General features: G+C 28.5%; 1 protein-coding gene and 1 pseudogene across 1 annotated transcript; one reads left to right on the forward strand and one right to left on the reverse strand.

The window, feature by feature from the left end:
- Window positions 1–208: 208 nt before the first annotated feature.
- Window positions 209–7,181, reverse strand: LOC132938891 (uncharacterized). The gene is made up of 7 exons (XM_061005881.1): window positions 6,728–7,181; window positions 6,488–6,570; window positions 4,170–5,106; window positions 3,276–3,411; window positions 3,025–3,158; window positions 2,645–2,884; window positions 209–256 (listed from the first exon to the last, which is right to left on the reverse strand). The coding sequence occupies exons 2-7, from the start codon at window positions 6,508–6,510 to the stop codon at window positions 209–211; spliced, it is 1,518 nt and encodes a 505-aa protein (XP_060861864.1). The 5' UTR covers window positions 6,511–6,570; window positions 6,728–7,181.
- Window positions 7,182–7,757: 576 nt separating this feature from the next.
- On the forward strand, window positions 7,758–8,648 carry LOC132939536 (uncharacterized; annotated as a pseudogene).
- Window positions 8,649–26,401: the final 17,753 nt, after the last annotated feature.

Consider the following 26,401-nt stretch of genomic DNA (forward strand, 5'->3'; position numbering starts at 1 on the left):
TGATCCGAATGAACTAGTAATTAGATTAAATCTTTTGTCATCATCAAAAAATGTTGGTAATACTGGTGTTAATAATGAAATTATATCTATTTTAGAGGAACTATGTGAGAGAAATATTATAATATAATGACAATTTTAGAAAGTATAGCTAACGAGTTACATCAACCAGCGAGAAAAATATTTCCTAGACGTAGTGTAATAACTCGATTTAAAGATGATCTTTGGCAAGCTGATTTAATTGATATGCAGACACATGCTAGAAAGAATAATGGTTTTAAGTTCATTTTAATTGTTATTGATACATATACAAAATATCTTTGGTTTGAAGCACTGAAAAATAAAACAGCAAAGGAATGTACAAAAGGAATAATAAAAATACTAAAAAAAAATCAACCAAAATTATTACAAACAGATAATGGTACAGAGTTTTATAATAGCGAATTTCAAAGTGTTATGAAAAAATATAATATTAGACATTATTCAACATACAGTAGTATTAAGGCAGGGATAGCCGAACGTGTAATAAAAACTATAAAAAATAAAATGTACAAACATTTTACATCAACAGGTTCATGGAATTGGTACAATTCAATTTCAAAATTAGTATATAATTATAATAACACAAAACATTCAACAATAAAATGTACACCACACGAAGCTCGGACCAAGCCGATTACAATAAATAAAAAAAAAATACAAATTAGTACATCAAAAAAATTAAAATTTTAAATTAATGATAAAGTAAGAATATCAAAGTATAAACATAATTTTAGTAAAGGTTATACACCAAATTGGACAACAGAAGTTTTCACTATCTCTAAAGTTTTGAATACAGATCCATTAACGTATCAACTAAAAGACAGTTTAAATAATTTAATATTAGGAAATTTTTATGTACAAGAATTAAAAAAAACATTTTTTCCCGATACCTTTCTCATTGAACATGTAATAAAAAAACATAAAAACAAATTATATGTTAAATGGTTAGGTTTTGACAATAGCCATAATTCGTGGGTAAATGTAAACGACACTTTAAAATAGCTAATAAGTGGATTTGTAATTAAACGAAATATATCAATCAATCAATACCTATTGTTCAGATTTTATAAACCATCTCATCATTACAATGTACGGTATTGATCCAATTTTTATGATCGATTAATTTATTTTATTTTTAATAACTGTATACTAAATGCTGTATATACTTCATAATTGTATTAAATCTGATAGACGTTTAACCACTAAGCCTCTAGCAATTTTCCAATCCTTATACAACTTTACGTTACAGTTATCACGTTTTAAAATACAGCAACCTCTATCTAAATCAAAATACAGTTCCCTAAGATTTTCAATATCGATTTCCATCAGATTTGGTATTTTAGGTTTGGATCGAATATTTGGTTTTACATAAAGTATAGGTTTGTGCATTCTGAAAAAAAATATAATGTTATACAGCTTATGTCGTATAGTTAGTTGTTTAAATATGAATTTTGAAATGATAATAAAAATTAATTAATGTTTTGTTGTATTATTTGTATGTTTTTTTTATTTGATCTACATTTAATTTACTTAGTATTAATTTTTACATTTTTTTTTACATATTATTCACTTTTATTCGATTAAAAATAAAATACAATATGTACTATTTTTTTAAAAGATAGTGGCCATATGCAATAGTATTAATACCATCATGCATAATAATTCTTTTATCATCATTAGCACTAAGAGCAATTTTCTTTACAGATTTAGAATAAACAAAATGGTTTTTTGACTGTATAAAATTCATAGTTTTACATATTTTTTGATCAGATAAATTATTGGTATAAGCATTTAATATTTCCAAATATTTGTTGAATTTCATGTGTTTATCAATCACATACTTTTTTACACCTTTAGCTTTTTTTACTTCTTCGTTATTTATTTTATATGCATACAGTTTAGGACGTAAAGCAATGAATTCTAATAATATTTCAGACTTCATTTCATCTTTAAATTTCCCTGGTTGATTTTTTCTAAGATCACTATAACAATAGTGATTTTTAGGATAGTTTGAAGTATCAAAGTAAAAAAACAATTTATGTTTTATGTCATCGAAAAAGTTTAAAGTTCTAATTGCATAAACTAGTGAATCAGTATCTGAATATACAATATCAATTTTATTTCCATACACGTTTTTCATTATATTATAATGAAAATGATACATTATCGTTTTTGAAATATCTAATATTGCAAATCCAACATAAATAGGTTTATCAAACTTAATTTTTTCTTTATTCATATGAATTGCCATTAATTTTTTTGAGTAAATTGTTCTATCTTTAAATGTTACTTTACACATTAAACGATGAGCTTTTTTCTCGTTAGAAACTAGTGTCATTAACATCCGTTTTCTAACATTTTCCATACATTTTTCAAACACACAGTTAACCAAAAACTTCCAAAATTGACGTTCAAACTCATTTCGTGACTTTACCCTCATATTTGTACATAACTCAATATATGGTGCCATCCATTTTGATTGCGAAAAACGAAGAATCCTATGAACTTTTTTTACTTTTAATCCATTGGCAATGGCTTGTTTTAAATTTCTATAATGAACTACATAATTAAATTTTGATTCTAAAGTTGTTAAAAGTTTTTTTACTTTAGAATTTGGTGGACATTTATTTTCTGGTAAAAATGGAAAATCGTTATGATTTTTATGTAATTGTTTAGGGTAAATAACATCTACTTCTAAAATATAACCATATTCAGCATCATCTTCAATTTGTGTTATATCTATAGATAAATCGTCAAACCATTCAACATTTTTATAAGGTAAAGCGGATAGCATAGACTTTCCATATAGATTTACACAGTCCAGGTAAGCTAACCACGTTACAGGCTTATTCGAATCATAATTAATATTTTCGATATTAGGAATGTTTGCTTTTACATGTCTTTTAACCGAATGACAAATGCCACCGCGCATCCATTCTCCAGAAATAATTGGAAATCGTATTGTTTAAGTCGTTCTAGTCGGACATTAGTATGTTTCAACATGCAATCAAATGCAAATCCTGGGGTGGTCATGTAATGTGAAGCATCTAATTTAAGTGTTTGCAAACAAAGATCTCTAAAATTTTCAAAAACGTCAGCAAGTAAACATACATCAGTGGCTAAATATAAATCACTATATTCTCCTAATGTTTTTAAATTAAATGTTTTTAAATCTTCGTCTCTTAACGAATTATAAAAGGATTTTTTTGGTGGCAGACATGTTTCATTTAATTTACTAGGATGATCAATATATTCATAAGGAAACACACCTTTACGTGTAACTAAATTTAAAGTCGACAGAGAAAATATTTTTAAGGTTTCCCTAAATCTAGTTTTATCATCAGATAAATTATCGGCTAATGAACTAAGAGACTGTGACATAAAACGAAATGTGTCAATAAATTTTATACTAAATTTATCTTGAATTGATTTACTAAACGATATATATTTTTCTGATGAATTAGGTATTACATGAATATCATTTTCATTACAACCAAGTTCACGAACAATGAAATGACTGTCATAGGCTAAGTTATGAAAGTATATCGGTAGAAACGAAACGTTACACAATTCAAAGTTACAATTTAAACAAACAACTGATCTAAAACGTCCTGTAAAATGATTATGATCTCTTAATTTAATTAATTTATTTTTTTTAAATGATTTGGAACAGCATTCACATATTTTTGCATTTTGAAATTTAAGCTCTTCGTCATTAGTTAATTTATTCATAGGTATATTTACTTGATAAAGATTATAAACCTTTGTACCTATATCTATCATGGTCTTTAAGAAATGTTTTGCAGCATTTTGATTTCTGTAAACATGAAGTTTCGTAGGAATTTTATATTTTTTTATTAAATATTTAGGTATAATATTATAATCTATTTTCACGTAATATGCATAACTCATTGGTTTATGTTTATGTGTTATCAGTGTTTTAATTTTACAATTTTGCTTGGTGAATTTAGGTTTTAAATAACATTCAAAGTCAGAATAAATTACTATCGGTATTTCGTTCTTTTAAAATTTTTAAAATAAATAAAATCATCATCATCGTCTTCAAACATTACAGGTCTTCCTAGTTTGTGCTTTCCACAATTTTTTTTATGTTTTTTTAATACATTAACACCCCACAATTTATATTTACAAGGAGTATTACTAAAAACTGTAAAACATCTTTTACATATAATTAATTTAGATTTATGTTTTGTCTTTTGACTACGAATAAGTCTGTCGAAATTATTAATAAAACAATAATGCGATGTTTCACCACGATTAATCAAAAGCAGATCGAAATGATTTTTACTTTCTACATTATTCATATATAATGGGAAAACAACATTTGTATCATCTAAACTAAAAACATTAACTGACACATAATTTAAACGTTCAAATATTTTAATTTGTTTGACTGGTGTCGGATAATCGATACAGTGAAAATTTAAATCACTTTTCTTTTCAAGCATTTTAAAATATTGTTTGTTAAATTGACTTTTATTTGAATGATTATTAAACTTAGATAAAATTGCATATTTAAAACATTTTTCATCATTGTTTTTTACATTTATAACAGCTTTCTTATTACGTATTGAGTCAGGTAAAATTAAATAACTAGATTCATTTAACGGGTTTACAATATTAATTCTTAACTGTAAGACATCAATTGAGTCTAAACTCCATCCACTCCCTCTAGTGACAAAGTCAGATTCTTCCTTAATAAGTTTATTAAACATTTTTTTTAATAAATTTTCGAAATTTGAATTTGTAAACGCTAACATATTTTCGGTTTTAAATGAAATATCTCGGCGTTCCTGTGTTAACACATGCACGTAAACACAATCAAGATACAAGTTAAATTTAATACTTGATTGCTGCGTCATTTTTTTTAATTTACAAATTATCGTATCAAAACCGTAGTCAAAAAATTTGATAAAGTCTATAAAATTATAATCATTTTTTAAGACATAAGTTTTTGAACATTTTTTAAACCGATCTAACTGAATGAGTCCGCTTCCAATTATGTTCATGCGTGTTTTTTTTGTTACTAAATTTCGCTGCATTTTACTGTAATTAAATAAGAAAAAATTACATATAAATATTTAAATTAAATATTAAATAGTATATGATTATCATTACAATAATTAGCATTCACCATTGAAAGATTAAGGTTTTTTATTAATTTTAAATTAATTTTTTCAGCATATTGCATGTTATTACAAGTCATAATCTAATTATAAATTATAATGTGATTTATGATAGTGATATTTATAATATATTCATGTTAAAATATTAAGTTAGGTATAACTCTATAGATAAAGGTTAATTTTCAATTTTAAAGTGCAATGCATATTTTACTTAAAATTTTCTGATAATTATTTTTTGAACATAAGTAATTGAAAATACATTTCGTTAATATTACATCATTAACTGTGTCGTGTATAAAAGTAATATCATGGTTAAGATCACAAATTAAATCATGAGTTTCTTTCAATGATAAATATCTGCCATTTTTATTTATATAACCTAATTTATAGCTTAAAATAGTTTCATTACTTTGAAAATTAACTAATTTTAAATAAAATATTTTATTATTATCAGTATCGTATGCAGTCATATTCAACATTATATAGGTATTAAAATCTAATCTCAATAAAATATTTTTATCTAAACTACCATTCCATAGTAAAATAATTGAATTTTGATTTTTAAAATTAAGATAGTTTTTTAAATAGTTTTTGGTTAAGTTCGAAGTTTTTGTTTCCATAGCTAAATTTAATTCATTCATTATAGTTTGAAGTTGATCTGGTTTCTTTTCAAAAATGTTTAGTAACAAATTTCTAGTTTTCAAATAGGTATAATTATTCATTAATGTTATTCTTCCATCAGGCGATATTATCAAAGGTCGACCTTGCATACGTTCAATTTTTGATTTAATATGAGTCTGTGATATTGCTGCAGAAATAAGTATGAAATCAGTACGCCGATAATTTGTGAATTCAAAATCAATAATTATTATTTTATTTTTCGGTTTTTGTCTGAAAATATAAAACATTTATATTCAACATAAGTATTTTATATTTTCATCTATTTAATATAGTATATAAAAAAGTAAAAACACAAACATAATATTTATTTTTTTATTTGTATTGATTAAAATACATTATAATAATTTAGTTTAGTTCAATTTATACTCGATTTTTATGTATAGTCTCATACCAGTTACAGTAGTTAACCTATAATATATTATTAAAAAATAAAATAATATTTTTTACAATAATTTTCACATTTTTTAAGTTTATTTTTTTTTATACTAATTTTATTTGAAATTGATCATGATATAGACACTGAATTATTAATATTTTTATTTTATTCAAATTTTATATTATTAAAAAATATTAATATTATGTTATTTTATATTTTATTAATCATTTAACATTTAACTTACATATTATTGTTGATATGATTCATTTGATTATGGTACAAATCTTCAATTGTTAATGTGTGTTCAGTTTGTCGACGTTGATTAGGCTGTAGTAAAAATAATGAATTGACACATACATATATATATATATATATTTGAGAATTAGTTATATTTTATATTTCATTATTAATCTGATTTTTTATTTCACTGAAATTTAAAAATTATGCGTTAAACATATTTATTTTTATTTGATTCATAACTTACTTATAATAGTAGGTATTAATCTACTTGTTTGCTGAACAAATCTTGAATTGCACGTTCACGTTGAATAGGTAGTAGTTAAAAAATGAATTGATACATACACAGATTATTTAAGAATTAGTTATATAACTGTAATCATAGACCTAACAAACTCTAGAGTTCAATGAAAAATGAATCTATATTTATATATACTATCATTTTTATTGAAAATATACAGAACATCATTGAACCACATTAGCACTAGTTAATAAATTTCTAATATTAGATGACACGCTGATGCAGTTATTATACATAGGTCTTGATGTTTTTTTTATAAAAAATTGGAATTAATATGTAGATAAAAAGTTTACAAATATAAAAAATCATTACTAATTATTGAATAAAGTGGGTAATCTAATCAAATGATGACAATGTGCAACACAATTATGCATTGCATTTATTTTATTTATACCTAATTAATCAGACCAGTTTACCTGAAAATAAAATAACCATGCAATATTAAAAGTTGTTTAAAATTATAAACTAACATAGGTAATCTGATAAAAGGACCTTTATGTTCAATTAAATGTGGAAAGCCTAAAAAAAAAATGAGTACACTGCATTTATTTTATTTATACCTAATTAATCAGACCAGTTTACCTGATAATAAAATAACCATGCAATATTACACCACATCATAATATTAAACTGATTATAAACTGCAAACAGACATTTTTTCATTATATATATATATGTGTAAAAGTTATTTAAAATTATAAATTATCATAGGTAATCTGGTCAAAGGACCTTTATGTTTAATTAAATGTGGAAAGCCTCAAACAAAATGAGTACACTACATTTATTTTATTTATACCTATAATTATCTGACAATAATACATAAACCGATGATCACTTACACACTCATACAACCTTATTAGATTGTATATAAGCAGTCGGCATGCATTGATTATAGACAGTGTTAAATCTCAACATAATTTACTAGACTTGATGCGTCGTCGCTTCTCAACATTACAAAACCGCTACAAGACTACAAAACAAGTAATATATTTTGATCTGGTACAAGTTTTAAAAACTAGTATATTAAAAATCTTAACTCGTAAATTTTTATTAAAGGTAAAAATACAATGTCTTCATATACCAATGTTACTGACGAAAGCTCATCAAATGAAGATGTAAGTATTCCCATTTGATTGTGTTTGTGTGTGTGTGTGTGTGTGTGTACATTTATTATAATAGATACAAAACATAATTTTATATTTATATTATTGATATTTTATTAAATAATAGCAGGAAAGTTCATATTCAGTAAAACCTGTTAAACCAAAAATCAGTAAAAGAAAAATGTTGGCGAGTCAAAAACTGGTAGTAAAAAGACCAAGATCGGAAAGGTAATAATTAATATTATTTCTAAAATATTATATACACACACACACACACACACACACACACACACACACACATACACACACACACACACACATTTTTAATATCAATTGAAATGTTACTTTATTTCATATATCAGCAATCGGAATCATACAAGGATATTTTTATGGATTTGATATCAAAAGGGAAAGTTGAAAATGATGTATTGAACACATTAACAATGAAGGAAGGAAATAATTCATACACTTTTAAATGTCCTGTTGCACCACACTGTGAAGACTACTATGTTATTCAGCATTACAAAATTAGTACAATTCAAGATATTCCGTCAGATGAAAGGTTAGTAAAAAACTATGGACTATAACATGTGAATTTTTATACTAGATGGAAACATGCGGAAGCTAGTATTAAAATTCATACATCTACTAGAGATACAAAAGATTCGAACATTTCAAACAAAATCAATGACGTTGTTCGTGAAATATTGGACCGGTTTTTAGCAGATCCTAAGAAAAAAATTATTAAAAATACTAAAAAATAAATTAACAACAATTTAAATGTATATACTATATTATCAATATTACAAATTATAAACATTTATAATTTAATGATTGTATAATAAAAATAGTAACATTATAATAAAATAATTAATCTTGTTTCTATTTTTACAATAATATTGGTAATTTTTATTTAGTATTAATGTAATATTATTAATAGTATAAAGTTTAAAGAGTAAAAAAAAAATAATGTTAGAAAAGTATAATGTTATGATTATGTGCAATACTTACAGAAATAAATCATAGCACTAGAAACACAACGGTTGTCAATATAAAAATTAATAATAGTCATATAATATAATATTGTTATAATATAACAATAGTCAGCAGCTGTATGATCGCAACTCGTAAACAACCTGCTGCTGCAGCTGATGATAAAGCAGTCGTAGATCGCAACGTTATATTTTAATATCATTTAATATTATATCTGATAGTGAACTATTGTGGAATTGAAGTATTTCATACATAAAACTAAAATCCTCGTTCTGTACAAAATAATTGCTAAAATCAAAATTTTGTATATACTGGTTTCTAAATCATTTCGCTGACAAGATAATGGTAGAATATTAATGCTTGATTTAATTAATGAATACACTGTATCAAAAGTTGACTTATATGAAACCAACTTTTTCTGCTTTTCAACAATATACGAATTTATACATTCTTGTAATTCTTTTATTCGATGGAGATCATTATACGATAACGTGATAAATTGGTTATTAACATACAATTTGATAGTAAGCTGATTTAAATTAACTAAATAATACATGATATCTGTTATTTTTATACGTTTACAATTATTAGTATGTAGATTATTAGTAAGTTATTGAGCTATAAATTGAATCCGAAATTAGTGTATACCACTGTATTAAATCGACCATTATCATTTTTTTTGTGAAATTACATTGGAGTAATATAATAACATTAAGAGGACGCCACACCGAAAGCGAAACGTATACAACGACCGGGAGAACAACGTACATTTCACCAGCCCCCCCAAATATAATTTTTGACATTTTTTTTTTGCGAAACATTAGTGTGCCATTAGTGTGAATTTGTGTGACTATTTTCAGAATTTGTGCGCTACTGGTTTAACCGTAAATTCAAAAATATATATGGGGGGCTGTAGAAATGTTCCCCAGCCCCCCCTCATAGAAAAAATTACAATTTTCAAAATTTTCTTTTGCCAAACATTAGTGCGTCATTAGTGTGAATTTGTGCGACAACAACCAGAATTCGTGCGACACCCGTTATACTCGGAAAAATCGTTTTTCCATTTTGAGCATTTCCCCAGCCCCCCCTCATGGAAAAAATTACAATTTTCAAAATTTTCTTTTGCCAAACATTAGTGCGTCATTAGTGTGAATTTGTGCGACAACAACCAGAATAGTATAAGACTTATACTTAGTATAGTACTTGTGTACATTTTAATTGAATGACAAAACAGTTTTTCCATTTTTCAAATCAATTACCTGTATTTTCCTTTATTTCCTATGCCCATACTATTATGTACTATACTTGTGTATATTTTAATTGAATGATGATACAAATATAAAATACATAAAACGTAGGTAGTATACTATTTTATTCCTCTTTTACGTAATACTTAATATACCTTCCATTCTAATTTATTATTTATACACATTTTATCATACCTTTTTTTATCCAATAGATAATGATAAATACTTAATATACTTGCTTACAGTCTCTTCCGTGTTTGAAATTATGTCATTGATATTTGATATTAAACCATTTAATTTATTGACGTGAATGATGTGATTATATTTTTAATACCAAAAGTCCGAAATGTAAATTTATCATTTTCTTTATAAATCTATATCAAATATTTTGGTAAGAATAAAAGTATGTTTATAATATTAATATTTTTAATTATTAAATAATCAAATTTAAAAATGAAATAATACAGGACAAAAACAGTAAGTATTACATATTTTAAGATTGTTTAAAGGACAATACAACTGATAATAATTTTTTTTTATATATTTTTATAAAATATAATTAAAATCGATAATTATTTTATTACCATAACAAATACCTAGAATATAATCTAACTAAGGTAATGATACAACTAAAATTTGTTTATGATTATTCGTTCGCTAGTTACGTTAAATTTTGACATTGCGGGTGACGTTACAGATTCGTTCGCCGCGGCGGCGGCCATATAATATTATAATACACGGCAATATTTATTAATTTTTGGTTTAACTTAAAATAATTAAATAACTATTAATGAACTTATTTTCTTTCGACTGAACTAATCAAATATATTTAAGAGTACCTCATAATATTTTCATTCGTATAATTATATCACATTTTGGCTTAATCTTTTAGAAAAAAAATAACACTCAAATAAATTATATTACGAATTTACCATGTATTCACTGCAGTAAACGTGTGTAGTATTGTTTTGATCGTGACATCAAATACCTATAGATTTTTTACGTCTAAACTGGCTATTTTAGTTTTAACTCGTAGCTAAAACTAGAAGTGAGTGAGGACTCGCATAATATTATTATCTATCAGTACTCTTACAAATTAGGATTGTTTTTAAATGATGATGAGTAATGACAGTTGTTATACCACGAATTAATTGAAACAGATCAAAATTATTTTTATTTTATATTTTAGTATTTTACTATAATTAATAATTATTAATTATTATTTTTAATAAAGAAATTAAATACTAATACTTTATTTTATATTTATTTTACCTTCTTTACATACAATTGTGAAAAAATTCAACAGGTACACTATAAATTGAATTTTGATAAAAACTTGCCAATTTTACTGTAAATTTGGTAAATTTACCGGTAAATTTACTTGGTAAAATACCAAAAAACCGTGGCGTATAATACTGTATACAAAAATATATAAATATTATAAACATACTTTTATTCTTACCAAAATATTTGATATAGATTTATAAAGAAAATGATAAATTTACATTTCGGACTTTTGGTATTAAAAATATAATCACATCATTCACGTCAATAAATTAAATGGTTTAATATCAAATATCAATGACATAATTTCAAACACGGAAGAGACTGTAAGCAAGTATATTAAGTATTTATCATTATCTATTGGATAAAAAAAGGTATGATAAAATGTGTATAAATAATAAATTAGAATGGAAGGTATATTAAGTATTACGTAAAAGAGGAATAAAATAGTATACTACCTACGTTTTATGTATTTTATATTTGTATCATCATTCAATTAAAATATACACAAGTATAGTACATAATAGTATGGGCATAGGAAATAAAGGAAAATACAGGTAATTGATTTGAAAAATGGAAAAACTGTTTTGTCATTCAATTAAAATGTACACAAGTACTATACTAAGTATAAGTCTTATACTATTCTGGTTGTTGTCGCACAAATTCACACTAATGACGCACTAATGTTTGGCAAAAGAAAATTTTGAAAATTGTAATTTTTTCCATGAGGGGGGGCTGGGGAAATGCTCAAAATGGAAAAACGATTTTTCCGAGTATAACGGGTGTCGCACGAATTCTGGTTGTTGTCGCACAAATTCACACTAATGACGCACTAATGTTTGGCAAAAGAAAATTTTGAAAATTGTAATTTTTTCTATGAGGGGGGGCTGGGGAACATTTCTACAGCCCCCCATATATATTTTTGAATTTACGGTTAAACCAGTAGCGCACAAATTCTGAAAATAGTCACACAAATTCACACTAATGGCACACTAATGTTTCGCAAAAAAAAAATGTCAAAAATTATATTTGGGGGGGCTGGTGAAATGTACGTGGGAGAACACGCTGTTAGGTGTTTTCGTGATCCGCAAGCACGCGATGTTTAAGCCGCGCCCACTACTCAAAGTCGGCGGCTGGATGACGATTTTGCTCATTCGGGAGCGATGTTTATTATTTTCTCAACCTTCGTCAGTGTCGGATCGCGTAAATATAAAATGCATACATGTGACACGTATATTTTGCCGCATTGCCGCCGTAATATTTTTAATATACGTGCGTATTTACGCGGCCTGTATTTATTGCATTTTTAGATAGGTACTTACTCATTAAAAAAATGTATACAATACAATGAATAAAATCTAATTTATAACTGTAACCTAAACAATGTAATAACATTATAATAATATTATGAACTTTAATATAATTTGATACGCGTACTGCGTACAGTATACCTATGTATTATTATTATTTAAATTTTAAATTCTGAGCGAAGCGATGCATGTATTGATTCTACAATGATGTGTGTTTTTTTTTTTATTTTTTTTTTTTATTTTTGTGTTTGTCATCACCTTTTAGGACAGTAAAAGTGCTTGGATTTTCTTCAATAGTAACTTTTCTGATAGGAAAGTGAATCTAGTTGGTATTTTGGGGGGTCAAAAGTAAAAATTTCCCAGTAGTTTTCACAAGCGACGTGAAAAACAAAAGAAAAATTAAGGAAAAACGGTAATTTTTACGTAAAATCTGTTTTCGAGAAAATCGATTTTGGTTTTTGGTGTAACTCTAAAACAAATGACCGTAGGGTTAGATTACTCATGAGTTTGTCTACCTTTATCAAAAAAAAAATGTCTAGAAGAAACTTAAATTAAATTTTTATGAGCGTCTGAAATTTATATTTTTACAACATTTGATATTTACTCGATTTCTCATGTAACAATTTTCTGATTTTATTGTAATTATTAATTAAAAAACGAATGACTGTAGATACTTGAAAATTTCACTGAATGTTTATATTAACATTTTCTATACACCATAAAATGTTGAAAATATTTTGACTCTTTTTGAGCTGTTTACAGACATTGTCAGTTTTTAATTTTTTTAGTTTTTTTTTCTATAAATATCAATAAATTTTTATTTGTTGGGTAAAAAAGCATGAAAATTTAATATAAGGCTCCTGATATATCGTTCTAATAGCAGTTGAAAAATATTAAAAATACATAGGCACAATTTTTTTTTATAAGCATTTAAAGTTCAAATTTTGACAACATTTATCAAATTTATAATTTATTAATTATTTTGTAGTTAAAAATTTATAAATTCTTAACTTTTATGGCTAAGGATTGAAAATTTAAAACAAGGCTCCACGTAAATAGGTTATATATTATAAATTACTTTATTCACAATAATATCATCAAATATACTTGGTAAAATCATAGGCTGACTGGCCGTTTTCGCTCAGAATCCTTTTTCTTATACAATGATATTATATCATTGAATTCAAATTTAACACCATCCATTACAGTGACCCACTTGTAACCTACCGTACAGCAGAGCGACATCCACTTATCCACCTTTTTTTCTTTGTGCCTCCTTTATATATTCGGGTTCTCTAATAACCGTGATTTCGAAGCGTTTACCATAAAGTGGGTCGACAATTTCCGGTAGTAAACACTCCATATAAAACCTAAAAAATAATATTTTACAATATTTTGTAATCTAATTAATAACTTTGTTAACACACTAATAAAATTAATAAATATTCAAATTTATTTTTACCTTTTAAGTTTTTCGGCCATTTTTGTGTTCCAAAATATTTTGTCATATTTAATTTCCTGTATACTTGTCCAATTAGGGGTATACACTACAAAATTAAATCACGTACACAAAAAATACTTACTAGCTTATTATTCACAGCGTCAACGGTGTTTAAGGTATTTATTGCCACATATGGACATTTTATTTCTACAATTCCATTTTCTCCAACCAAACCATCTGAACAATAAAATGTAATGTAATATATTTAATGACTTTTAAAAAAAAAGTAGGTACTAAAAATTAATTAACTATTAATAATTACCAGGACTTGCAGCTAAAAAAGGAAATTCACTATCGGCAAATAATCCGCATAACTCAACAGTCTTTCCACTTAAAACTTCGAACTGAGCTCTAGCTTGAGGTTCCATTTCAATACCGTAAGAAATTTCTCTTGATGTAATATTTGACCCATAAAGAAGACTAAATACTTTTTTTCGAAAACTAGTATTCTCCCGCATTTTACATATGTCACCGAAATTTGAAGCAGTAAGCCTCTTTCTTCTTTCATTGTACCAGTCTTGGCTATGACTTTGGTCTTTTGTAGTACATTCAAGTTCTTTTCGATCAACTTTTTCCAATTTTTTTAAAAATAAATTTTGATTTCTACTTAATTCTTCGCCGGTAAGAATATCATCTAAGGGTTCTGTCACAACGGCAGGCAGGTGGCAGCACATGATGGCAATTAAAAGTCAAATCTAATGACGTAAACATGCTGTCGAAAAACAAACGAAAAGCCATTAAAAAGTGGTTTCAGAGTAAAAATACCTATAATAAATTTTATAGAGAACAATATTTCGGAGGGAACCTCATCGGGGGTTTGTATTAATCTAAATACACAGCAAGATATTAAAGGCACAAATACCCTTTTTTTTAATTTTTTTAAATAACTGCAACTTTTTTAATAGTTAATATTTCGAAAAACACCGATGAGGTTCCCTCCAAAATATTGTTCTCTATAAGTTCTATAATAAGTATTTTTACTCTAAAACCACTTTTTAATTGTTTGGTAGACGCGCATATGTGACACGACTTGACGTACAGTCGGATGTCGTTTTTTTGTCCTTTCCAAAAAAACCGTTGTTTTACCGCTCTGTACGTTTCTTTCCAGCCCGGGTGGTTTGCGAGTACGTGATCGTGGTATGTCCAGATCACGTTCTGCGTCTTGTCTTTTGGGATGACTACGGGTGTGTGTTCGCCCAAATTTATCCGCAGAAGACCGTCGGTAAAAATGTATTTATTTTTTTTATCCGTGGTACTTCCGGTATTGTGCGCTTTAAAATCAACTACAACACTACGGAAAAAGAACTAACTAGTATTGTATGGGGAATAAAAGTATTTAAGCCGTACCTTTTTGGACAGTATTTTAACGTAATAACGGACCATCGTGCATTGGTTTGGTTATTCAATATTACAGACCCGGGATCACGTTTAACTCGATGGCGTTTGAAGCTTGAAGAGTACCAGTATACTATTCATTAGAAACCAGGTGTGAATAATACCAATGCAGACGCACTGAGTCGTATTCAAATAGTAACTACGAGAGCTCAAACCTCGTTGGGACATCATAACCAGTCAGAACCTCCAGAAACTCAAGGAACCTCTTTACAATTAGTAGATAACGAACATCTAGACTTAGAATCGAAGGGCGAAGGTGATGTTGGTTATCAAGCATTTCTGAAAGCAGATGAAACTAAGCTGGGTCCTACGAAGAACATTGCCGAGCGAACAGCAGATCTGTTTTCCGTAGATGTTGGAATCTCATTAGCTCATTGTGTATCGGCAGATTTTAAATCGAGAAAAGGAATTGCATTCGAATTCCGAAACCGATTTGGAAAAGTTAATGAACTCCGTCGACAAAAATGCCAAATAACAGAGATTGCAACAATCAATGTAAAGAATCATCAGGTGTCTTATATAATCACAAAAGAATTTTTCTGGCAAAGGACAAGTTATGAAATTCTCTTTCAAAGTCTGCAGAATCTCAAGTCAATCTGTGTCAAGTATAAAGTTACACAGCTCGCTTGTCCACGTCTAGATTGCGACCTAGATGGACTGAAGGGGGAAGTCGTACGAAATATATTAAGGTATATCTTCCGTGACTCTCCTGTGTATATTCAGATATACACCCGCGATGAGTTAACGGCAGATAGAAAACTGCAGATCATCCAGGAATTTCATGAAAAATATCCTCTTGGTGGACATCAAGGTGTAACGCGCACATACAACAAAATTGCACAACAATACCAATGGCAGGGCATGAGAGCACAAATCCGGAAATACATAAAGAAATGTCCTGTATGTCAGATCAACAAAACTCCAAACCAGACCATCAAGGAACCTATGGTGATAACAACTGCTGCTTCGAAACCATTCGAAAAAGTATTCATGGACATCGTAGGGCCTCTCAACAAGTCTTACCACGGGAATTCGTATATATTAACTCTGATTGATGATTTTTCAAAGTTCACTTGGGCGTGTGCCATGAAGGATCATGAAACAAACACCGTTGAACAGCATTTTGTTACTCAATTTGTATGTCTGCATGGACAACCAGAATCTCTAGTGACGGACTGTGGAACCGAATTCCTTAGTAAGATTATTAAAGAAGTATGCAAACTCTTGAAGATCTCTCAAACATCAACTACTCCGTATCATCCTCAGAGTAATGGTAGCTTAGAGAGAAGTCATAGAACCCTTGATGAATATTTGCGGAACTACTCTGGAAAAAATCCGCAAAACTGGGATGTATATGTTCCTTATGCCATGTACTGTCATAATTCATCAGTACACACCTCCACAGGGTTTCAACCACATGAAGTCGTGTATGGATATCCGTTATCAATACCAAATTCTCTAAGTCATAAGCCAGAACCTCAGTATAACTATCAAGACTACCAATATGAAATGAAACGTCTTATGCAAGAAACGCATCAGATGGTAACAGAGCAACAAATGAAATCAAAACACAAATCGCAGGAGCGATATGATCGTACAGCAGTACCATTGCAAATCAATGTAGGTGATAAAGTCATAGTGCAAGAAAAAGCAAGTAAAGGAAAATTAGCACCTAAGTGGTTAGGACCATTCACAGTGGTGGAAACTAATACAGACTCTCTGAATGTGACCATATTAAAAAAAAATAAACATGTAAAATTGCACAAAAATAGTCTCTTCAGTCATGAATAATGTTAATTCTACCATGCATGAACTACTAGCAGATGATCAAAAATTGCAGCAAAATATAAACTAAATAGAAGAACAATCTAGGCGTTCTGTGGCAACAATCAATGTATTGGAAATACAAAACACCTTCCTGGAGCACACTGCAATATTGACAGTTTTTCTAAACCAATTCGCTTGGGAAACTCAAAACCTGCAATCCATTGTCAACTCAGCATTAAATGGATTGATGCATACAAATGTCTAGCCCCCATCTCAATTGATTCACGAACTTAAACAAATACAACTGACATTACCGTCTACACTAGAGCTACCTATAACTGAATCTCATTTATCAATTCCTGAATTATTCAGAACATCCAAGTTAAGCGTAGTGTACATCCAACAGAATCTCGTATTTGTGACCCGTATACCCTTATTGTCAAACCTTCGGTTTAACCTGTTTCATAATATTCCACTTCCGATAGCTACAAACAAAGGTAATATAGTAATCATTGAACCACAAGCTCAGTACTTGGCAACAAGCGATACTAATGAATATCATTTTAGTCTAACCGAAAATCAGTATGAAAAATGTGAAACATTGTTCTCTTTTAAGTTATGTGTAAATCCTGAGGCAATCAGTAAATGTATACACCAGGAAAATTGTGAGGTATCTTTGTACAATTCCCCGTATCAAACGATAGGAGCGTGTAATTTCAAATATCTAAGCCTAAATACTACAATCTGGCATAAGCTTTATCTGCAAAACGCGTGGTTATATTATTGCATTTCGCAGGCAGTGACAGTAACATGCTCACAAAACTCTAGCAGAATTCTACTAACGGGTACAGGAAAAATTCAAATTTCCGATAATTGCGTATATACAGAAAATCTGATCTTAACACCATCGAGAACCCTATCATCAGAAATTCATAAAGATTTCGTTCCAGAAAATCCAAATCTGCACGCAATGTTAAAAATACCAGAATTAATTAACAATCATGTCCCCGAGCAAATAGATACAAATAAATATTTTAAAAATGTTAATCAGTTAGCTGAAGATGCCGAAAAACTGAAAGAATTATCTAAAATGTACAACGATACCAAAATATTTGTAAATCCAGACCATCATTTTATTATAGTTTATATTATTGTCATTTTAATAATAGCAGTAAGTCTGTACATGTTGATTAAATATAAGTGTAATCTACCCCGACTCTACAGACCGGAAGTAGCAGAGTGTGTGCAACCCATACACTACCCTACAAATTCTAAAAGCTTCAGAGCATCGGAACTCACGGATGAAGTGAAACATGGTGATCATTAGACCCCCATGTTTCATGTAGTCCGGGGGGTGTTGTGAACCCCTGTCTGTATGCTATACGCAGTATGAGATATAGTAATAGTATAATATAGAATAGTGTGTAAACATATTAATATGTGAACAGGCAGAGTCAAACGGGCTAAGGGAATTCGCTGTGTGGACAGTTTTGAGCCCGAGCGAGCCCCTACTGTGTCTCGCTGTCTGTATAAGAGTTAGTGTAGTACTGTCAGACCATCGAGCAGAACCTCTGTTAATATTTTAAGTCTAATTATTTAAATCTAAGTATTCTGTACAACTAAATTTCTTTTAAAATTGATTATATTAATAAAGTATTAGTGATAACTCATACACCACGTATTTCTTATTAGCGAACAAACTCGGTTTTGGAGACGTCCATAACAACATAATAAATACGGACTGAGTGACTGACTTCACAATATGAGTATTCTTTACTCCTTAGAGGTAGGATACTATTTGTGGATGTATTGAATTTTAATGAACTGATAATTAATTTCCCCATTGAAAGAATCAACAAATCTATTTAAGAAGTCACTATAGGCTGAGTAATTTCTCCAATATTTAGATAAACAATTCCAAGTCAAAATAACTGACCAGGCCTTTACATTTTCATTATATGAAATTGAATACAAGAAAACAATAAAATTATTATGAATCATATTAATTTTCCGTTTTTATTTGGTCTATTCGTTTATTTTCTCCAAATGCCTTTATGAACAATAACAGCTATGTTGTTATTAATAATATTTCAGCTCGGCTATTATGACACAACTAAATAAATGAAACACGCAGTGAGGTAGTTAACCACTATACTTTATTTGAACACTTTGTTATTGATTCAAAATAAAGACCAGTAGTATTTCTGAGCGGCGTTACGTGTACATGCTTGTCCATGTTTTCTGATATTCCGGCTATGATTATGACTAACACCCTGAAACATAGTAGGAGTTACTCGTGGAATAATCTTAACAGGTTCCTGTGTAATCGCGTCTGCTTATTACGTTTGAGAATAGTGACGTTGGGAGAATCCGTATGGACTTCTATCACAGGATATGGTCCTATAGATATTTACGTAATAATTTGCCTTTACTGGGTTTTTTTTTTTTAACGAGAACTTTATCGCCTACGTTAAACGTCAGAAGTGTGATTTTCTGGTCATAGCGGTCTTTGGATTTTAGTTTCGATTCGATTTGTTGTTTGGTTACCATCTGATGAGTTTTCTTTATTTTATATTATATATTATATATAATATATGAAATTAAATGAAATAAAAATGTATTATTTATTATTAAATGTTATAGGTGATTTATAAACGGTTGAAATATCTTTTGATTTGGCTGAAAGTGGTTTATTTACATTTATAAAACGTACTCAACCAAGTTGGGATTGTTTTAATGAATCATCAAACAAGTACTTCATAGACGCCACAGGACCTCTATAATGTGGGTTGCTACGATTGAAAATGCCTCACTGAGCCATAACGGTAACTTTTCCACCACACATCATATTACCAAAATTACAAGTCTACAATAATCTACTTAATATCTCCGATACGATATAATATATATTAAATAATATTTATTACAATTTACAATAGCTACTAAAAGTAAAACACCAGGTGATTGAAATACAGGCGATCATTGCAGTATCATGCAGAATCTGTAAGTTAAATCGTCTGTTTGAGTTGTTTTATTCATAAATAAATAATTTTTTGCGGTTTACAAAATAGGATTTGAATATGTACGAGCGAGAGTACATAGAATATATTATAATTATCTAATCGTAGCTTTTAATATTATCAATATTAGGTAGTTCAAAAATAAAACAGTAAATACATAATATGTTGAATATGTTTAATATTTGATGTTTAAACGCCAACAAATTTAAATGTCAATACCTATAATATAAAATGATAAAAACAATGGAACTTAGAATCAGTGTCATAAAGTGGTTATTTAGTTTTAGTTCGGAATATTATTAGTGCTATATAAGTATATTTCTTGAGGATTTACATTATTACTGACTTAGATAATTATTGTATTTTTAGCACATTTAAATTTTTAAATAGATTAAGTAATAACAGAACAACAAAATTAAACTGTAAATTAACTTTTAATAAATAACCATTATCGTAATAAAACAATTGTTCGGTCTGGCTTCATTTTTACTATAGTCAGGCCTGGTCTCTGTTAAAAATGATTAGTCCGGTCTGGTCTTTAAGAAAATGGACCGTGCAGAGCTCCCTCACTGAGAGGCCGCCCAGGTCGTCAAGAAATGCCTTTCACAGCGTAAGTCCTCCAGCACCTGAAGTGTGTGAGAGTCCACCCAGGTCGTCCAGGTCAGCGTTGCTCTCCACTTCTGCCTGCTGCTCAACATACTTCAGTATTTTAAGTTAATTTTATGGTTTTGCTTAGTCATGTGGTAATTGCACCATACCGATTGGACCATAGAGACATCCCCCGCCCATAACTAAATTGTCGCATCCTAATTCCCTTGTATTTCATCTTCTTTCCTCACCATAGAAGTCGTGATACACAAAATGTTGCCTACCCACACATCTTTTAAGGCGTAGCAGTTTAAGTTGTCAAGTCAGTTTACAAGGCGTCATAAACCTATTATTGTTCTCGGACATAATCGAGTGGTCCTTCGAAATACAGTGGCCCAGCTCCACCTGGACGCTGTAACACTATATATAAATAGGTAGAATTCTTCTAGAAATCAATTATACACACTTACATTTAAGAATAAAATCAGGATCTTTTTCGTTATCATCAAACGAGTTAATGCTTAGAGAATCTTCATCGTAAGCATTCACATTTTTGGCAGTAACCGAATTGGTTCCCATTTAAAAAAGGTATTTTATTAAGTTGAGCCGAATTGGTTCCCGTTTAAAAAAGGTATTTTATTAGGTTGAGCCAAATTGGTTACCGTTTGTGTACAGGTAAAATAGTTACAATTTTAATTTTTAATTTTTGATAATTGGTACAAAATATAAATTAGATAGTAAAAAATATAAATGTACCTACAGTCTACACTCTATAGTCTATAGTATAATATGTATACAATAAGATGGCAATAGATTGTTATATTGGAAGTTTATCAAATTATAAAAGATACCCCGATCAATTAAGATAATAATGAAGATATACTTACGTACTTTTATCGTTGTATGGTATATCGTCTATTTATTTACAAAAATATTGATAGGACTTCAAATTATTGCAAATCGTTCCATTCAAAGCTGAATTAAGAATTTACAAGTGCCCATCCTAATATATTTTATTTAATGGAGACTTTAAACAGCATTCAGACATTAAATTTTAATACATTTTGAAATAATAATACTAGGAAACTTACTACCAAACATGAAAGAAATAACAAATACTTGGAAAATTGTTTGACTGAGTACATTTTTAACCAAGCCTACTTTTAAGTTGACAGTCTTAAGCCTGTAAATTTGAGAAGGAAAATGTGCGTAATTAAACAGGAACCAATTCAGCTCAACTTAATAAAATACCTTTTTCAAACGGGAACCAAATCGCACTTGGGGTTGGAGCTCGGGAACCAATTCGGTACCAGCCACATTTTTATTTTCTAAAAATTAAATCAAAATAAGTATTTATATTATATTGGTCGTATTTTAATTTTGGTATTAGATAATTCTTCCTAAATACTTCGGGTGGCTTTGTAAAACTAATTTCTTTTAATTTAGATTTAGATTTTTTAGGAGAAGGCGAAAGTGAACTTTCTACCACTTAAGCTCTTTTTTACGTGTTTCTTTTTGTTCTATTTCAGATAAATCAGATGGTTCCTGAGCAATATTTGATTTACATATTGCTTCTTCATATGAATCTTGTTACACATAAATAAATAACATTATAATATTATGTGAAATATATCTACTTATGGTATTGAGGAATTTTTACAGGAAGAAATTGTAAATATACAAAATAAAAATTTGGTAACTCTGCCTATAACTTTCAAAATCACAATTAATTTTAAATTAAAAAAATGGAATAGAATTTAGTTGTGATATATATTATAATACAGAATATAATTACCAGATATTGAACAAAGTTTTCTAGCATTTAATCATTGAAATTCCAGTTTATTAGGTAAAGTCTTTTTTTGAATAGCCCGAACTGCATTTATTTTTTTATTTAGCCATGCACAAGTACCGTCATTATTATTTGTACTTGGCACTGCCTCGACACTGTTACCGTTTATAAAATGGACAACAACCCACGTACTATAGGTATACAGTACAAATATATTTATAAAACAACAAAATCTAATTGATATTAAAATAATATGTTTTAGCACATTGTCGAAATCTTATACTAACTAACCATACCGTACCATAACGTTAAATACCAATTAAGGTTATAACTAGTCATTACAACAATTATGTAGGTTTACTTCAAGACTATTGGATAATATATTAAGAATTATAAGAAAATTGTAAATAATTATTTACTGAAAACCCTTATAATTGCATTTTAACTCTAAATATTTGAAATATATATTTATGTAAAAAACAATATTCCATTTCTTGGACTAAAATTATATAAGCTAATAGCTGACCCTGTACAATTTGTTGCCCTTAAAAAATGACAACCCTTGAAAAAATATATTGATAAAAATTTATATTTTTAATGTTTTTTATATTGATTCTGCTGTAATACATTGATTTTAGAATATAGTATATTAGTATATTCTAAAGTCAATGGTACTTATAATAGAAATATATTAACAAAAAAAAACAAATTTAATGAATTCATGTATTACTTGATATAGTTATCAATAATAATAAGAATAATTGTTAATTATTAATTTTATACATCAATTTTAATTTGCAATTTTTCAATTTAATTAATAAATAAGACTTAGTTAAAAGTAAAGTTAACACACCAACAATTATAACAGATTATTAATAGTCTAAACAGATATAATGTAAAATTAACAGTCTAGATGCCAATAATTGCTTTTTAGATATTAATGATCATTGTTTTATATTTGATTGTATTTATATTTAAAATAATTAAATTATCTGAAATGTTTTCAACTTTTTTAATATCTAACAAATCAGAGAAAAGGGGATTAATATAAGCTAGACTTTTGTTAATGAAATATTGACCTAGATGTAATATATAAATAATATACTATTATATACTTAAATAAACTTATAGAATGAATATATACCAAAACGAACATACTTGGGTGTTAAAACTCAAACGCAATTAAAATATATTACGAAATATAAAATAATATTAGGTATCCATACATTCCTTAACGATCACATCGCCACAATAAGGAATTAACATTACTAGACAGACACACACTAAAATATGCCCATATTTGGGCATAAAGAAATAATAAAGATAAAAGAACGTTACACAACACTAATACATTATTAGGCAACAAGCTTTCTATTGCATTAAAAAACAGCATTTAATATGTACACCTATATATGCACACTGTACGACATTCGGTCAAACAACCAAATATCAGTGCCCAAACTATGTGCAACCAGAATAATAATATATGACCTAACATGCAAAACACCATTATCGTACCAATATTGCCCCAAAACCATCGACAATGTGCAAAACCACAATATGAATGCACGTGCATGCGCAATTCACACAACAAAATTATAGCTTCCTTATATAAACTCAACGCACAGTGCACATTTCACTCAGACATCAATCAATCATCATCCCGAGACAGTGATACTCACAACAATCATACGATGTGCCACGTCGGCGCAGTACACTGCTCCAATCAACACGCATGACGACATCAACGCCGCCCACGGTGAAACTACGTGCTGCCGCACAGTTTTTCTTTATCTGAAATTAATCTTTCTCTACGAAGTTAACTTAACTATTGCGTTTGTTCTAACACCAGGTATGAGTTCACTTTTGATATATTCACTCTACTATCCTACCGTGACAATACTGTTATTTCAATTCTTTATAAACCCAACGACCCTTCAATAATATTAAGCTATGTAGAGAAGGCATCCTACATCCATATCCAAACGCTACGTTCCCAAAGATCTAATCCAAATCACAAATACCACGTAAAATGCATCTCAACCTATAATAATCTACATAAACTCCACTTCAAGTACTGCTTGTCAATTCAGTGTCTCTCCTAGACGTTGGGTTGCCAAAATATATTTGCAGTTTAGATCTCGAGCAAAGGACCGGACAGACTTATGCGATGTGCCAAAAGTCCTTTTCTCTTAAGGGACTAGACCTCAAATATATAAGTAATTGAAATGCGTGTTGTACAAATATTAAATAAAACTAAATAACAAAATCCATTTCAAGTGCTGCTTGAAGTAGGAGTATAAATACCATAATAAAATATTATAATGTATAAATCCATGATATTAGCAAACAAATAATTATAAAATTATAAAGACACACATATGTCACGAAAATGCATTTTCCTAATAACACATAATATATAAAAACACTAATCAACATTATAATTTAAAGCACTCCTAATCTTTTCATGCTGTCAAATCCTTTCTGTCTTTATAATATATCGCAAATACAAAGAGTCAACAGTGCATAAGCAAAATATGAATTTATAACTAGTTTAACATATTGTAATATATAAGTCGTAAAATAATAGTAGCGTGCATCGATCCACACCAATCAGAGATGTATCCATTCTAACAAGGACCAACGAAAACTTTTCACAGCTATAAGAGGTAAGTGAACCCACAAATATTGTACACTCTAAGACAAATTATCAATTCCGTAACTAATAATACTCAGTACCTTGTAGGATAAAAATAACGTAATATAAGTGCCGGTATATAGGTACCATCGTAATTTCTCATACCCTTTGTAATTTTCTGCATTACTCCGAACTTCCCCGACCTACCCATCTCTCTATTGTTTTTATCTCACTACGTACAATAATTGGGACTTTCTTATTATTAACTCGTTTATTCGCAAAGTTTATATATTTTACTATTTTACCACAATTGATCAATAGATAACTATCTCGATCAACAGTAGTATTTAACATAAAATTACTAAAATTCAAACGATGATATTAAGGAACCATTATATCCTTGAGGAAAGGACCCTTAAAATGCAATTGTTTAAACACGAAGTTATCTTTATTCAAAACAAGTGTTTTAGTTTTTTTTTTTGAAAATTGCACTGTTCCTTTTATAGGCTGTAATGGTTTTTCGTATTTTCGAAGTTCAGATTTTAATACTTTCATGTCATTTTCAAAAGGGTAACAGTACACTGATCTATAGGCCGAAATTATGATAGTCAGTAATAATATGAAGAAGTCCGTGAACATTTTGTGATAAATTGTAATTTCCATAAATCTGATCAAATGTCATCATAAAATATTCAATTAATCGTTGAGCATACTCGGTAAGAACACTTTTGTTTGGACTTATTAAAAATATCATGGCTGCATTTAGGGACATAAAATTAACATAGCAATCATGAGATAAAATATTCTTTAGAACAAACGGCCCTAGATAACACATAAACAACTACTGAACCTCGTTCGTTTAATTAATTAATATACTCATTTCTTATACTATAGTTACAGAATTAAACTGGTGTAATATTTAATTGTGTATGCCCATGAGACATCAAGCACAAATTGTGACATTTAAAGTAAAAAAAAAAAA

The sequence above is a fragment of the Metopolophium dirhodum genome, chromosome 2, assembly GCF_019925205.1.
Source record: "Metopolophium dirhodum isolate CAU chromosome 2, ASM1992520v1, whole genome shotgun sequence".
Lineage (NCBI taxonomy): Eukaryota > Metazoa > Arthropoda > Insecta > Hemiptera > Aphididae > Metopolophium > Metopolophium dirhodum.